This window comes from Orcinus orca, chromosome 10, assembly GCF_937001465.1.
Source record: "Orcinus orca chromosome 10, mOrcOrc1.1, whole genome shotgun sequence".
NCBI lineage: Eukaryota > Metazoa > Chordata > Mammalia > Artiodactyla > Delphinidae > Orcinus > Orcinus orca.
The window spans coordinates 32,154,606-32,169,986 of NC_064568.1; the positions used below are offsets into that span (position 1 = coordinate 32,154,606).

The window sequence follows — 15,381 nt, forward strand, 5'->3', positions numbered from 1 at the left end:
TTTGTGGTACGCGGACCTCTCACTGTTGTGGCCTCTCCCATTGCGGAGCACAGGCTCTGGACGCGCAGGCTCAGCGACCATGGCTCACGGGCCCAGCTGCTCCGCGGCATGTGGGATCTTCCCGAACCGGGGCACGAACCCGTGTCCCCTGCATCGGCAGGCGGACTCTCAACCACTGCGCCACCAGGGAAGCCCTCGAGGAAGATATGGAGAGAGGCTAAGCTGATTACAGGGCTCAAGTGACACCCTGAGCACACTTCAGATTTGGAATGCAAATTGTTGTCTGTAGTAATTACAGTTTGTGCCACGGCCCTGCTTGGCCCCTGTAGTCATCATCTTGGTGCAGAATAAGTCGCTTTGTGTGTAATGAGGGGGAGAGGGACACATGAAGGACATTAGGGGGTGTTTTCAAAGCCTGTCTCCAAGCCTAAGTGGGAGTAGGACAGACCCAGATGTGTGGTGGGATGCTGCCACTGACAAGCTCTGTGACCATGGGCTAGGAACTCAGTCTCTCTGAGCCTCATTGTCCTCCAGTCCTTGTCTCATAGCATTGCCATGGTGATGAAATGGCGATGATGGGACACTCAGCAAGGTGCTTGGTGCATAATAGGTGTTTAGCAACAGGGAGTTTCACTGCCTTAGCAGGTGATATAAGGGTAAGGATCTGCAATGGAAAATACATGCTCTTCTTTTTTATTTATTTGTTTGTTTGTTTATTTATTTATTTATTTAGGCTGCATTGGGTCTTCATTGCTGCTCGTGGGGTTTTTCTAGTTGTGGCGAGCGGGGGCTATTCTTCATTGCGGTGCGCAGGCTTCTTATTGCTGTGGCTGCTCTTGTTGCAGAGCATGGGCTCTAGACATGCGGGTTTCAGTAGTTGCAGCACACGGGCTCAGTAGTTGTGACTCCCAGGCTCTAGAGCGCAGGCTCAGTAGTTGTGGCGCACTGGCTTAGTTGCTACGCGGCATGTGGAATCTTTCTGGACCAGGGATCGAACCCGTGTCCCCTGCATTGGCAGGCGGATTCTTACGTGCTGTGCCACCAGGGAAGTCCCCCACACCCTTCTTAAAGAGTAATTTCTGTACACACATTAGTTACCCCTCTCATCCTGCAGAGGAGCTGTGGTGTATCCTTCTCATGCTTCACAAGTGTGCAGAATTGAGGACTGGCTTAGAGTGCTGGCTCAAGTCAGAGTTCCTGTGCGTCAGTCTAGCTGTGTGTCCTTCGGTGATTTGATTAATGTCTCTGAGCCGTGGGTTTTCTCATTTGTAAAATGGACATCATAATTGTATGTGATTCACAGGCGGTTGGGAAGGTTGTCTGTGAAAAATGCACGTAACTTTGAGCACCACAAACTCTAAGGGGGTACTATTGTCATCATCCCCTTTGCAGAGATGAAGAGCTCAGGGTTTTAAGGGCTAAGTGACCTTCCGGAGTCTGCAGCTCCTATGTGGCAAATCCCAGACTCTGACCCAGCAGATTGGCTCTAGAGTCCACATTAGTATCACTGTCACTTTACCTGAAGGGGGTCAAAAGTCACTGTACAAGCATTGCCCAGGCACCTGCTGCTGGGACTCTCCCCTCAGACCCCTCATTTTTGTTGACAAATTATTTCTTAAGTTAAATTAGATCATAACAAAATAATTATATTACTATATTAGGTAATGTTACTTGTAATGTTATGTGATATTTAAAAATAAAGTTTTATTTATAATACATAATTATGTACTATAAGAAATATTATATATATTAAATAAAGATAGCAGCAACCGCTATTTGCATAGATTTGCATTCCTAATGAAAGTGTCCTAGCCATTGTCAACACTTATGATTGCTTTTTGCTGTCCCACATAGGAGCTTATTGTCCATGATTTGGCTGCAAATTTCATTGTTTATCATACAGAGCCTCCAAAAGCTGCTGTGGTTACTTATCGTGTGCCAGGCACTAAGTGACTTATTTGATCCTCACAATGACCTGTGGTGGGTGCTCTTATTATCCTCATTTAACAAATGATGAAACTGAGGCACAGAGAAATTAAGGAAGTTGCCAGAGGCCACACAGCAAGCAATAGCACTGGGATTTGAATCCAGGTTGTTTGGCTCAGAACTCCTATTCCTAATCCTTGTGCTAAACTGCCTTCATTGATTTCCAGCCTACTTTCCAGATGCTATGCCCTTGCCATCTTGGCTGACCGCGACGCTCCCAGACCTTCTCGGCTGCAAACTTAGCATACCATTTCCTAGGGCCTGTTACTATGCGCTGATCTCACCTGTCCTCAGAGGGTCTTTCTGGGGACTCCTCCCACATTCCCCAGATGCTCATTCAACACAGGAAGCCCTTTGTGCCTCAACCTCATACATTCTTTAAAAAAAATAAAAGTCAGCCTTTCATTTTAATGATGACACAACCCAGAGGTGAGGTTCTTGTTATCACACTGGGGGAATCTGGGCAGAAGTGGTTGGAGTTGTAAAGTCAAGTAGCAGGGGAATTCCTTCTTTTCTCCATAAATTACAGATGTGAGAGCTCTGTGTAATTTCATATTTCAGGAGGGGATGGCTATGCTTCCAACTCCTGTTGGAAGGGCAAATTTAGCTCACTTCTCATTCAGCAAAGAGATGGAGTCATGAAGCATAGAAATGGAATTTTGTTGTTGTTGTTGTTACAATTCCTGGCTTTTAGCTCATGTATTTATGCATGTGTGCTAGCAAAGAGGGTACCAGAACATCTCACCAGTGCTATATAGCCATGGCCACTGTTCTCGAGAAAAAGAATTTTTATCTGGTCATGTCTGTTCTTGCCAAAAAACTTGCTCTGGTGCCCCATTTTCTACAGGATAGAGTTGACATTCCTGCGTTGGTTCCAACCTTCTCATCTCCTGGCCTTCCCACCCTGTCCCTTCCACAGGCCCTTTGAACATCTCCCCACTTCCTGGATGAGCCATGCTGTCTGTCCCCACTTCTCTCCTTTGCTCTGGCCCTCCTCCCCTCAGCCTGGCAATTCTTACTCATTGCCAACCACCTGTTCGAATGGCACTTTTACTCAGGGGAGACTTGCGAATTGTCCCTGGTGCTTCCTCTGTGTTCCCAGTGCGCCAGGACTATGGAATGCAGCAGGGTGAGCAGCAAACATTGTTTGTATGCTGACGCTTTGAGCACAGAGTGGGGCACTTCTCTGTTGAATGAAGGACCCCTTCACCCTCTTTACACACACCTGGCTACATTTCTTCCCTTGGGAGGGTCCCTGGAGTGTAGATAGAACACCTGGTGGAAGATCTGGAACATGCGGCTGTGGGCTCCGTGAGAGCTGGGCCAGTCCTGTGGCTCCAGAGCCTGCACTGTTGTCGAGGCTCATTACGTTGTTGTCAGACAACTTCTTGAATGAGCCTTGTGGTAATGAGCCCACACTACAGGTCTGGGTTCAGATTCCTATTCCATCCCTGCCATGCTTGAACAATCCCTTAACCCCTCTGAGCCTGCTTCCTTATCTATAAGCAAGGGTTAATAAAAGTACCCATCTCATAGGGTGATCATAGAAGTAAATGAGTTTAGCCTAGTCTGGCATGTAACAAGCTTCCAATCAATGGTGGTTGCTATTGTTATTAATAATGAAATTAATCACAGGTTGTGTGCTACAAAGGAAACTAACAGGGTATTGTAATAAAAGATAAGATGGTGGGGTGTGCGGTGTGGTCCTTTAAACAGTCTGGTCATTGAAGGCTTCCTGTAAGCTGTGACTGAACTATGAAAAGGATGCTGCTGCAATGTGAAGAGCTGGAGGAAACAGTTTTCTGGAGAGCAAGTGCAAAGGCCCTGAGGCAGAGAAGAGCCTGATGAGGAACAGAAAGTATGATCAGAGCTTAGGACGAGAGAGGAGAGTAGGTCTAGGAGGGAGATAGGGACAGATTGATGCAGGGCCTTGCAGGCTGAGGGACAGTGTTTGGATTGAATTTGAGGTGTGAAATAATATATTCAGTCCTTATGCTCAGAATTATTCTTTGGGATTGGTTTCTGGACTACTCCAGCTTTAGCCCACCCTGTGTTTTGTGTGCATGAACTAACCCCTAGCAATAAAACCCAGTTGTGATGGATTTAAGCAGAAAATGAATTTATTAAAAGGTACAGGAAGTTCGGTAAATTTGGAAAGGATCAGGGAATCAAGAACAACCCAAATTATTCTACCAAACATTTCCTACAAGGATACTGTTGCTGCCACTGCTGGGCAGGTGTAGATACCATGGTTTGCACCACCAACACTGGTTACAGGACACAGCTACTCGATCTGCCCTCACTGCTGCCTCTGCAAGCTGCCACCACCGTCACCAGAATAGAGTCAGCGGTATCCCTTCTGCTTTCTTTGCCAGTTTCTCATGCCAGGTCTGGGGTGGGAGTATCTCATTGCCTGAGCCTCACTCATGCTCTCATTCCCTAGCTGCAAGGGAAGATGGGAAAGCAAATGTGTGGCACCCTCATCTCTTCTGGTAGAATGTGGACTCTGGTTCGTGAGTTGGGGCTTCCCTAAACCTAGGGAGGGGGTTGAGCTGCACAGCATCCAGAGGGTGATAAATGTCCCTCACAGAGACACGTGGAATTAGTGACTCATGGAATCACTTGGCCTCAGCAATGTACATCTAACAGGCAGTGGCACTTTAAGTAAGACTTGATTGCTTTTCTCTTAGACAGTTATTTTTCAAAAAATAGTGCCAAATTTGGAACCAGCTATTTCTCAATCTGATGAGAGTCTAGGGGCTATTTTTTAAAATTAGTTTAGTTTGTGCAGGTGTGTGGGGTAGCATGTTTCCCCCATGTTTATCACAGATTTGCATTCCTGTTGGAAATGCCCTAGCCATTGTCAGTGCTTATAATTGCTTCTTGTTATGGCCACGTGGGGCTTATTGTCCAAGATTTTGCTGCAGAGTTTGTTGTTTATCTTATATTGTCTCCAGGAAGCTGCATGCGGAAATCTCAGGAAGTCTGACTTAAAGGGACAGCCTCCAGGGCAGAACCCTAACTGGGAGGAGGCACTGAGCTTCTGACCAGAATCAGCTTACCTCTGGTGGGAGCTGGAAAGAAACCTTTTCTGAGTATCTCCCGCTTGCTTTGCTGGTTTCCAGTGTTTTGGTGATTCCTTTCTGATTCTGATTTAAGGGGAAAAGTAACAATATTTATTCTTCAAATACACATGGATATACACCAAACAAAATAAAACAAAAAAACACTTTCACTGTTGTGTAAGCGGAATGGATGCTGAGTCATAGGTGCATACATGCTTTTCAAATCTTTTGGTGCTTCCTTGGAGGTATTTTCATAGAAGCCTTAAACTTTTTAAATGGACACAAGGATTTCAAGGAAGTCAGCCTTATAACATCTAAAAAATAAATAGGACTTGAGTTTTAACCACCTTCCCATTTTTACCCCTGTTGGAAGGAAGAGGGAAAAATGAGAAATTGCAAATTTCCATTGCCTTTTTCTTATTAGATGTCTGGTTGATGGCTGTCATTCAAGTCAGGGTAAAAATCAAGCTATTTCAGATTTGGTAACAAATTTTCAACTTGCTCAGAGGAAGATTTGAACCAGTGTCCATAATTACACCAAAAAACTTCATTTTCTGCTTGAAAAATAAAAGTAAATTATTACTAAGCTTTTGTCTTCTTAAAAAACACTGTATTATGAAAAATTTTTTAACTTGTACAAAAATAGAAAGAATAGTATAATGATCCCCAATGTTCCCAACATCTTTTGTTTTGCTTTTAAACACAAGTACGTATCAGTTAGATTCCTATCCTCCTCATGAGGGATAATGGAATCATTATTCCTGTTTTACAGATGAGGAAACTAAGGGTCAAGAAAGTTAAGAAGTGACTTACTAGGTCATTCAACTAGTAAATGGCAGAGCCAAAAATCACAGAGCTCCCGTATTAATTTACTGTTCATTATTCCAGCCAGCCAGTTGTTCCCAGAAATTATCCCTAAGGAGATATCTGGAGTCAAAACTAATGGTAAGAAACTTTTTATTAAGAATGATTTCTGCTTTTGCTATATATTTTTAAGTCAGAAATTCAGTTTGTCAAAACTTGTTCTTTGATATAAGCAAATTACTTTAAAAAATCCTGAGTAGTGTTAGGAATACCACCCCCCTCATTTTCAGATTTTCCACTTCTAACCAATTTTGACAGTATAATGCTAAAGAGTAAGTCTAATTTCCAAGGAAGGAAGCTCTTTGGTTGATAGATATCAGCTAATCAGTTTTTAAACCTTTCTTTTTCCTACGAATTGGTTAGAGGTCAGCAACCTGCTGGAGTTTCACTTTTAACTGCCAGTTTAACGAAGAGGACTTGACAGTCCTTTGAAAAAAGCTGTATTCAAGGTATTCATGTTTCTAAGAAATTGAGTGAGCTTCTTGGAATCGCCTCAGTCTGCTCCATGCAGAAGTTCTTCAGGCTTCCTTGCTCATGTTCAGAAAGGAGGTGGAACCCCAGAGACCAGGCTGCTGGCTGTTTCACGGGGCACATCAGAAGACGGCTCTCCTTATTTTTCATTCGCTTTTAAAAATAGTTGTCTATGTATTGGTTGCCAAAATCATGTGAGGAATGTGATTATAAAAGTTCAGATTTGTTTAGAGAAAATAATAGTTCAAGCTATTGCTCGTAACAAAACCAGCGAGATAAGCACTCAAGATCAGCCATGATTAGCAATCTGTTGAGACCTCCACGTTCAAGCTTCATTTATTTTTAGTTCTTGTGTTGAAACTATAGATGAAAACTTTTCTAGTTATTCATTCTTGACCTTGGGCAGCCAGGTCTGCTCCCACATTCTCATCATTTTGTAATCTTGTTGAGCTGGGATATTAAGCAGGGCTCTAGAAAAGCATCAGCATTTTCAAATGGTCGAAGTCTCTTGAGTTAAACCACCTTGTGTCCAACTGGCCTGGTGTGAGGTCTGGACATCGCCCCCGCCCCCCTCCCACCGTGTCTATGGTTCACAATGAAGGAGGGGGACAGGGTAGTTGTTCAAGTTTTGCTTGGATTAACCGCACTTCCAGCACCGAGGAGTAGATATGAAGTTATGCAGTAAAATTGTGTGACCGTGAGTAAACTCCCAGGCTCTAAAATACTTTGAAGTTCTCTTTATTTCTCACTGGCTTGCCATGTATTATGCCTTCTTGCTAACCTAGTAACACCAAAGAGTATTACTGTACCTCCCCTCTCCACCACAGTATAAATTTTGTTTCTTCTTAGTCTTAACCTGAATTTGACAACAGCCTCAGAAACTAAGATCTGTAATGTAACACTTTTCTAATGTTGGAAACTTGGTTAAATCACGGTGCACTTACACTATTTTAATTTGGTCACTGCTTCCATTTCATTTTACTGAGATTGTTTCACCTATTTTTCAATTCAGTTTGTGGAATTATTTTATTTTTTTATAAATTTATTTATTTATTTATTATTTTTGGTTGCATTGGGTCTTTGTTGCTGTGCGCGGGCTTTCTCTAATTGTGGCGAGTGGGGGCTACTCTTCATTGCAGCGCATGGGCTTCTCATTGCAGTGGTTTCTCTTGTTGCGGAGCATGGGCTCTAGGCACGCGGGCTCAGCAGTTGTGGCTCGCGGGCTCTAGAGCACAGGCTCAGTAGTTGTGGCGCACGGGCTTAGTTGCTCCGCGGCATGTAGGATCTTCCAGACCAGGGCTCGAACTTGTGTCCCCTGCATTGGCAGGCGGATTCTTAACCACTGTGCAACCAGGGAAGTCCCTGTGGAATTATTTTAAAATGTAATGCATCAAATGAAATATGGTCAAATACCCTGAAATTCCCAGACAACTTCTGAGCTTTTGTGAAATCTATGGCTTCTTGGGTGCAAATAGGAAAGAAATTGAATAAAATAAACCAGAATAAAATTTTAAATGGAAAGAACCACCATTAGTCACAAATTTTAATGAAGAAATAATTCTGCTGAAATGTCACTCTTTCGTTTTATGTGAATGAATTTATCACAGCCCTAATGAATATGTTTCTTATAATATTTTTGGTGAGAAAACTGCTTGAAACTTCTCAGTAGAACATGCCATAAGGTATATAGACTAACAACATAGGAAACACACCACTTCGAGTTCCAGCGACACAAGGAAGCATGGGGTGGAGTCTTAATGAGGCCCCTATTTTGGCACTAGTCTCTTTAGAGTTCAGTAAGAAGTTGTCACCACTATGGTTATTTCACCAGGTGTGGGAGAACAGGGGCCAGTTTTGCATACCTACAGGTGCCTTATAGGTAGTTTCCCATTTATAAATATATAATTCAGGTTCACACATTTAAAGAAAAGTATCATACCCTGAGAACCTACACCCCCAGAATTTCATAGTTTTTTTTTTCTTTTTAACATCTCACTCTAATTTATGTAGAATTTATTTTGACTGAGTGTGAAGTAGAGCTTTAAAATGAGGCTTTTCTAAGAAATGAATTGTCCCATTTGTTAGTAATCCTTCTCTCCTCCAGTAGTAGTTTGCAGTCAACATTCACTGTATGTCAAATTCTTGAATATACCAGGGCAGGTTTCAGGCAGTCTGCTCTGGGGGTTGTATGCATATAACAGGAGCTCTGAGGTCCCCTCCTGACCCTGGCTCCCCTCCCGACCCTGCCAACTCTAGGCCCTCTTGGGCAGGCTTACGCCACCTATTTGAGTCTCAGTTTTTAAAAATTCTGTACAGTAGAGATAATAGTAAGGCCTACATCAGGAGAGTTGTGAAGATCAAATAAAAAAATATGTGGTAAGTTCTCATATTAAAACATCAGAAATCTGCAGTCGCCATTTTTGGTTTCAGTAATTGTGGCTTTAGGATGTTTTAATATCTGTGCACAGGTGCACTTTCATCATGAGTTATATTGTCAGGAATGAGCAACTGAGAGGTGACATTTCAAGTGCATCTCTTAGGTTTGCTGAATGTCCACAGGGCAGGAGCTAATGAACTGAGGTACTTCCATACCGTGGCGTGCTCTGCAGAGGGGTCCAAGATGTGGATAATGTGGAAAGATGATGTTAAGTGAAGAAAGCAAGTGCTGGAATAATGTTATCATTCCATTTTGACAAATATAAATTAAAAAAATAAAACGTGACAAAACAAACTTATGTGTGTTTAGACAGCAGGAAATGTCTAAAGGATCACCACCAGAGGTTGCAAACTGGTGGCCCTCAGGTCAAATCTACCAGCAACTGTGTTTTGATTGGCCTGTACAGCATTTTTAAAAATGATGAATTATTTGCCAGCATTTAAAAACTGGGAGATTTTATGTAAAACCCGGAATTTCCAGCTTCTCTTGAACAATTGGAATGTCTGTTCACTTTGGCCATGAGTCCCTTGGGACCCCAGTAAGCTGGAACTTTCCCAAGGCAAACACTCTCAGTGGTGCCCATTGCCTGCCAGGCCTCTTCTTTCATGTACCTTCCCACCTAGCCCTGAGAGCATTTAGGTTTGTGACCCCTCATCTACCTCTGTCTTTGACACGGGTGCCTCTGGCAAATGGGATGGCGATAGGGAAGAACGTGGGGCCTTTGGGAAGATTCGCTTTTTACACTATATACTTCTCTATGGTTTGAATGTATTATAATGACACTATGTCACTTTTAAAATTTAAAAATCAGTAGAAAAACATGTTCGAATACTCAACAGTATCATAGATGCCACATCGAGAAAACCCACATCCCGTTCCTGTATAAGCTTTCATTATGACGCTCAAAATGAACTTGAGCCCTGCAGGGCAGGAACCTCTCATTATGGAAATGTTCCTCCGAGGTGCCTTCTGCATGGCTGATTTCGTTACTGGAGCTCTTGCTTCTGGTCAAAGCAGGGGCATCAGAGGGAAGGGCCGCGCCCCGTTCTTTCCTTCCCTTTTGCAGGCTGTGCCCTTTATCTCCGGCCAGGGCGTCTGCTGGTCCTCCCGCCCTTCCTCCCTCCTCCATGGCTACCTGCCCTGGAGCCCACTCAAGTTTCACCTCTTCCATGAAGGGCTGCAGCCCACAGGTTTCGGTTCTTCTTTCTCATTCACAGTCAGCAGCCGGAAGTTAGGCTTAATCATTCTAGGATTAGTTCACGTGAATGTGCCCTTCCTCCCCAAGGAAAGAAAGAAACTCTAGTGCCCCATGGTCATCTCACGTTTCCTTTGGGTCCTCATTGGAGTGGATCCTGGCCTTGGCAGCTGGGGCTCTGCAGAGGGGCTGTTGGAAAATCTTCCAGGAGAGGAGTGCCTGGGCCAGTGGGGGATTGACATCCTTGGTCCTCAGGGGATTGACATTCTTCATTAGCTGAGTTACTACCAAAGCTGGTTAATCTTAGGTTGTTTACAGGCCTGTACGAATCAGGACCTTTTCTATGCAGGAGGCTAGAGCAAGAAGCCTTTTTTACGAACACCTCCCCTTCCCCCGAGTAGCACCACTTACCCCAGGCTGCTTTGTGGGGAGTCTGGCTTTGGAAAATAAGGAATCCCAAGGACAAGCTGAAGCCCACCTTTTGTGGACACCACTGTTTGACTTTTACACATTACTGAGTGTTTCCTGGGTGCCTGACCCGGTAGGTACCACATATAGGCCTTGAGGTAACCCAGATGCTTGCCTGAAAGGCTTGAGCCTTTTCACAGAGATTTCACTTCCTTCTTTCTGCAGACAGATGGGACCCCTGTCACGCTCTTTGAAGCAAGACCCAAGCCCGTCAGAGCAGTGCTTTCAAAGCATTTGCCTTTCTTCCAGAGCACCCTATGGTTCTGCACCCCACTGCTGTTGCCCTTGCCAGTTCTTCTGCCTAGAACACCCCTCAGAATTCTGCCCATATGTGTCTCTTGCTCTGAGAAGCCTTCCCAGACTTTGTCCCCATAAAACAATTCATTTGCCAGGCTCAGTTATTTCTTGGCTCCCTCAACACTTTTTGCAAATTCCTGGCAGCATTTATGTTGTTCTCCGGTCATCTTTGGTTCATCTTTGTACTACCAGAGCCTGGTGCATCCTTCCGTAGTGCTCTTTTGTAATGCACTCTTCAGAGGCCATATGTTAGGGGCCAGGCTGCTGGCCTGAGAATGGGGAGAGCCTTTCTTACAAACTCTAAAGTCAACTCTTGGATTTAAGCTTGTTGTTCAAATGAACCCTCTCTCTTTGCTGAGCCCCCCACTTTACTCAGGGCTGAGACAGGCAAAGGCTCTTAAAAATCTGTGCATTTGTAAGAATGCCTTGGGAAATCCTGGGCTAAATCTTTGCAGCTAAAAGTTGCAATTAGAAAAATTTTTGCAAAGAAAATACTGTTCCGTTAGAGAACTAAAAAATAAAAATCAAGAATTGAAAGCTACACTGGAGTTATGTATGTCTCCTTGGGTTTGAGTCCCTCTGCCCCTGTGCAGGGAGGGTGAGGGTGTTGATTTGTTGTAGGGAGGGGTTGAACAGGCATAGTTTTCATCTGAAACCTTGGAGTTCACGTGAGACACTCTATCTCACCCAATAAGTCTGAGCTTTGTAAAAGGCCCCGGGACCAGGGCAAGGTGTTCATTCGTGAGATCCCCAGTTCATAAAATGAGAAATGTCAGCCACTAGTTGTTTCCATAATAACTCTGAGAAGAGCAGTAAGGCCCTTTGTTATTCACATTAAAAGCTGAAAAGGAGGTTTCCAGAAGCAGTTATTTTGAATGGGCTCTGAAGAGAAAATTTGCCTAAGAAAAAAAGAAATGAACGGTTGAGTGGGGTGTTTATTGTCACTCTCATTTGTTGAGTTGCTATGAAATTGGGATTCAGTGTAGGCTCTGTATGCCGGGCAGGGCCCTGGCTCTTGGGTGAAGTTCAAGTGGACTGTTGATTCCTCTTTGATCATACAAAGTTCTCCTCCCAGTGTCCCTTTTCTATCCATTTCACCCCAATGTTTGGGTCTACAAAGCATGATATCCTGGCAGTGAACACTTTAGAGCTGCCAGAATGCCAAGCATGGCATTTAGGTGGGGACCCAGTAAGCATTGTTTGTTTCTTACAGGCTGGGGATTGTCAGCCAGAAACTGGATTTCTGGTTTGCCTTTGAATGCCAGAAGGCAGAGCGCTCTGAAAAAGCAGCAACAGCAGGCGGCAAGGAAACCGCCGGAGGTGGGGAGCTCTGGGCTGGTGTGGTTCTCAGCTTCTGACAATGTAACTTATGGCCCCCTGTCACTTCCTGTCAGGCAGCCCAAGTAGTGGGGAGGAGTTCCTTGAGGGAAACCATGCTCTGCTCTGCTCAGAGAATCCCGTCCGAAGGGCTCTGCCGCAGTTAGGGGCGGGGGACTCCAGGTGGATGAGGTCGGAGCGCCCCATGGTGTGGTGTTGCTTCTTTGTTCATGCTCAGGTAAGCTCCTTTGCAGCTGGACCAGGGAGAGACCCGCTCCCAACTCCCACCCAAGCCTGGCTGGGCCATGCCAGGAGCTGAGGTATGGGAGGATGCAGCTGTCTGCATCTCCCAAGAAAGTGAGCAGGGAGCCGCCAAGAACACCTGGGATGAGGGAGGCACACTTCTGCCTCACTGTACTATGAATCAGAAAAGAGCTGTGTGGTTGTGTTTAAGACCACAAATGGTTGTGCTTGGTGGAGATGGTGTGTTAAGTGGAGTGCCTAGCTGTCAGCGCTTCCTTTAGCATCTGTGATTGGAGGAGAGCAAGGGTAGGGGGACTTTCATTCTTTGCTCCACGGTGCCAGTATTTTAATCTTTTTAAGAGACCTGTTTTCATTAAATGGGAAGGAAAAAGTAAGTGTGTGTGTGTGTGTGTGTGTGTGTGTGTGTGTGTGTGTGTGTGTTTAAATAGCAAAGTGGATTTCCAAGACCTTTTCTTCTTTGGATTGGAAGATGGCTAAACTCCGTTTTGGAAGTTCATTCTTTGTGAAGCAACTGTTTTGTAGGTTTCCTTAATATTCTGGTGTTTTGAAGGTGTTCATCATTGGGAAAATGAAGTCAGATAATATCAGGGGAGACTCAGACTCACTGGTTTTCTCGTTAAAAGTATTGGTGCCTGTTTGGGTCATTTTGGAAGGAGCAGCTGGAAATGTTATGTTTCTATGGACTGAAGAATGATTAGGAGCCCTGAAGCTTACTCTCTCTCTCTGTCCCTTTTATTTGTTTGTTTGTTTGTTTGTGGATAGGTTTTGGATAAGCCAAAGTTATTTTTTAAAGAAAATACCCATTGCTTTTTCTGTTTCTTTCATCAGAATTATGTTTCTGAAACTGATGTTTGCAATACAAATTCCAACTCTTGTACATGGCCATTATAGACATCTTTTCATGTGATTTGAGTGGTTTCACTGTCTTTCTCCTTTCCCATCTCACTCACCTAGCTATTCGCTCACCTGATAAAGAATAATTTTTGATCATTTGAGATATGGAAATTGGCAACATTTTAAATGATTTACTACACTTCAGGGATAGTTAATGCAGCATTAATTAAAAATATTACAATAATAGCTGACGTTTATTAGATACTTTTCATGTTACTTGCATTAGCTCATGAAAGTCTTACAACACTGTAGGGGTTGGCTGTTATTATTACCTCCACTTTGCAGATGGTAGAACTGGGATGCAGAGAGGATAAATACTTTGCCTATGGTCTCCTAGCTGGTTAGTAGTGGATCAGGCTTCAAGCTCAGGCAGAATGGAGCCAGAAATGACATTCATAGCCATAGCACACATGATGATTTTAATGACAGGGCCCTTCTTATATCTCCTATCAAGTGCAGCATCTTCAGTAACACTTGCTTTCCAATCCTTTGACAAATCAGCTCATTTTGGTGGATGTTTGCCTCGGTCCAATTAGCGCCTATACAAGAGGCATCTAAGACAAGTCACTGCCTTCTCTGGACTCAGTTTCCCACCTGTCAAACAGAGATATCTCTAAACTCATTTTAGCTCTGATACGGGTCTAAGGTATGACTTTTTGAGAAAAAGTCAAAAATAGTTCTCATATCCCTGTTGCAAAGTCAAATGATTTAATAAGTGCTTTTACGTACAGATTTCCCGAGGATATGGACTGGAGCTCAAACTGTAATTGGCCGGCTGGCTGTTGACCTTTATTCTGCTCTTGAAAATATTATTGAATGAATTTTTATTTCTTGGGTCCGAGGGTCTCTAAAGAAAGGATCTGGGGGAGTTGAGTTTGGGTGTGGGAAAGGCAGTTGGTAGCTGGATGTGGAAGGAGAGAATGGGAAGGGAGAAACCCTTTAAAGTTCTCACAAATCCATCTTCTGAGATTTGATCAAGATAGCTCTGTATCTGTGGAGGAATGGCAGAGTGTAACAGTTAAGGGCATGGGTTTTAGAACCACATAGATGTAGATGTAGATTTGAGTGCCAGCTTTGCCTCTTACTAGCCATGCAGTCCCAGGCATGTTACCAAACCTCTCTGAATCTCCTTGTTAAATGGGGATAATAAATAGTGCCTACTGGGACTTCCCTGGTGGTCTAGTGGGTAAGACTCTGTGCTCCCAATGCAGGGGGCCTGGGTTCAATCCCTGGTTGGGGAACTAGATCCCACATGCATGCCGCAACTAAGGAGTCTGTATGCCGCAACTAAAGATCCCTCATGCCACAATGAAGATCCCGTGTGCCACAATGAAGACCTGGCACAGCCTAAATAAATATTAAAATAAAATAGTGCCTACCATATAGGGTTGTCATGAGGAATAAATGAAGTGATTCAAGACAGTGCCTAGCACAGATTCCGCACTCAGTGAACATGACCCACGTCCCAGGTCTTATTGCCATAGCTGTTGGTGGCTCCCAGAGAAATGAATCATTAGTGTGTAAGGGCTCAGCAACAATAGGGCTGTGAAACATCTTATATCCTGAGTTAAATATGCCCTGATTTGATTTTGTGGAGGGAAGAAAGCAGCATATTACACAGAAAAGTCAATACTTCATTTTAAAGTCCTGATTCCAGTCATATTTTTACAGCTTTCCCAGAATGCCAAGTGGGAGCCATTGAAGGGGAAGTTGATTCAAACCAGATCCTAAAAAAGGCTTGTCTTGATGGAGCACTCAGTGGTATGATTCGGAAAGTGCGAGGTCAGGGTGGTGACCCCGAGTGTCCACGGGGAGAGAAACAATGGGTGACTTTAGGACCTAAATATAGACTATGTAGATGTCACTTAGGGAAGCCACAGTGGGTGGGTCTCTTGGGAGGAGTTCAGAAAGCAGCCCCTGTGCGCCAACCCTTGCTCTGTCAGCCCTCTTTTTCTGAATAACTTTGTCCGTAGTCTAGCTTTTCTGCATCCCTTGAGCCCCTGCCTCTGTTTGGCAGCCTTGTTTATGTCCCCATCTCTTCCCTCCCAAATCTTCCTTGTGGCATTTACCACTTCTCTCCCTTGTCTCTAGCAGACCCCACTCACCCCCTGCCATAAGCCCCA

General features: G+C 44.1%; 1 protein-coding gene across 2 annotated transcripts in view; it reads left to right on the forward strand.

Annotated features, from left to right (window-relative positions):
• ARHGEF3 (Rho guanine nucleotide exchange factor 3) overlaps positions 1–15,381 on the forward strand; it is a 311,012-nt gene that overhangs the window by 124,262 nt on the left and 171,369 nt on the right. The window contains exon 1 of one of the 2 annotated variants that reach the window (XM_004267936.4): positions 12,184–12,338. The exons of the other annotated variant lie outside the window; for it this stretch is intronic. Within the exon in view, the coding sequence (XP_004267984.3) occupies positions 12,288–12,338 (51 nt within the window). The 5' untranslated portion in view covers positions 12,184–12,287. Of the gene's footprint in view, positions 1–12,183; positions 12,339–15,381 lie in introns of those variants that run through there. 2 annotated transcript variants of the gene reach the window in all.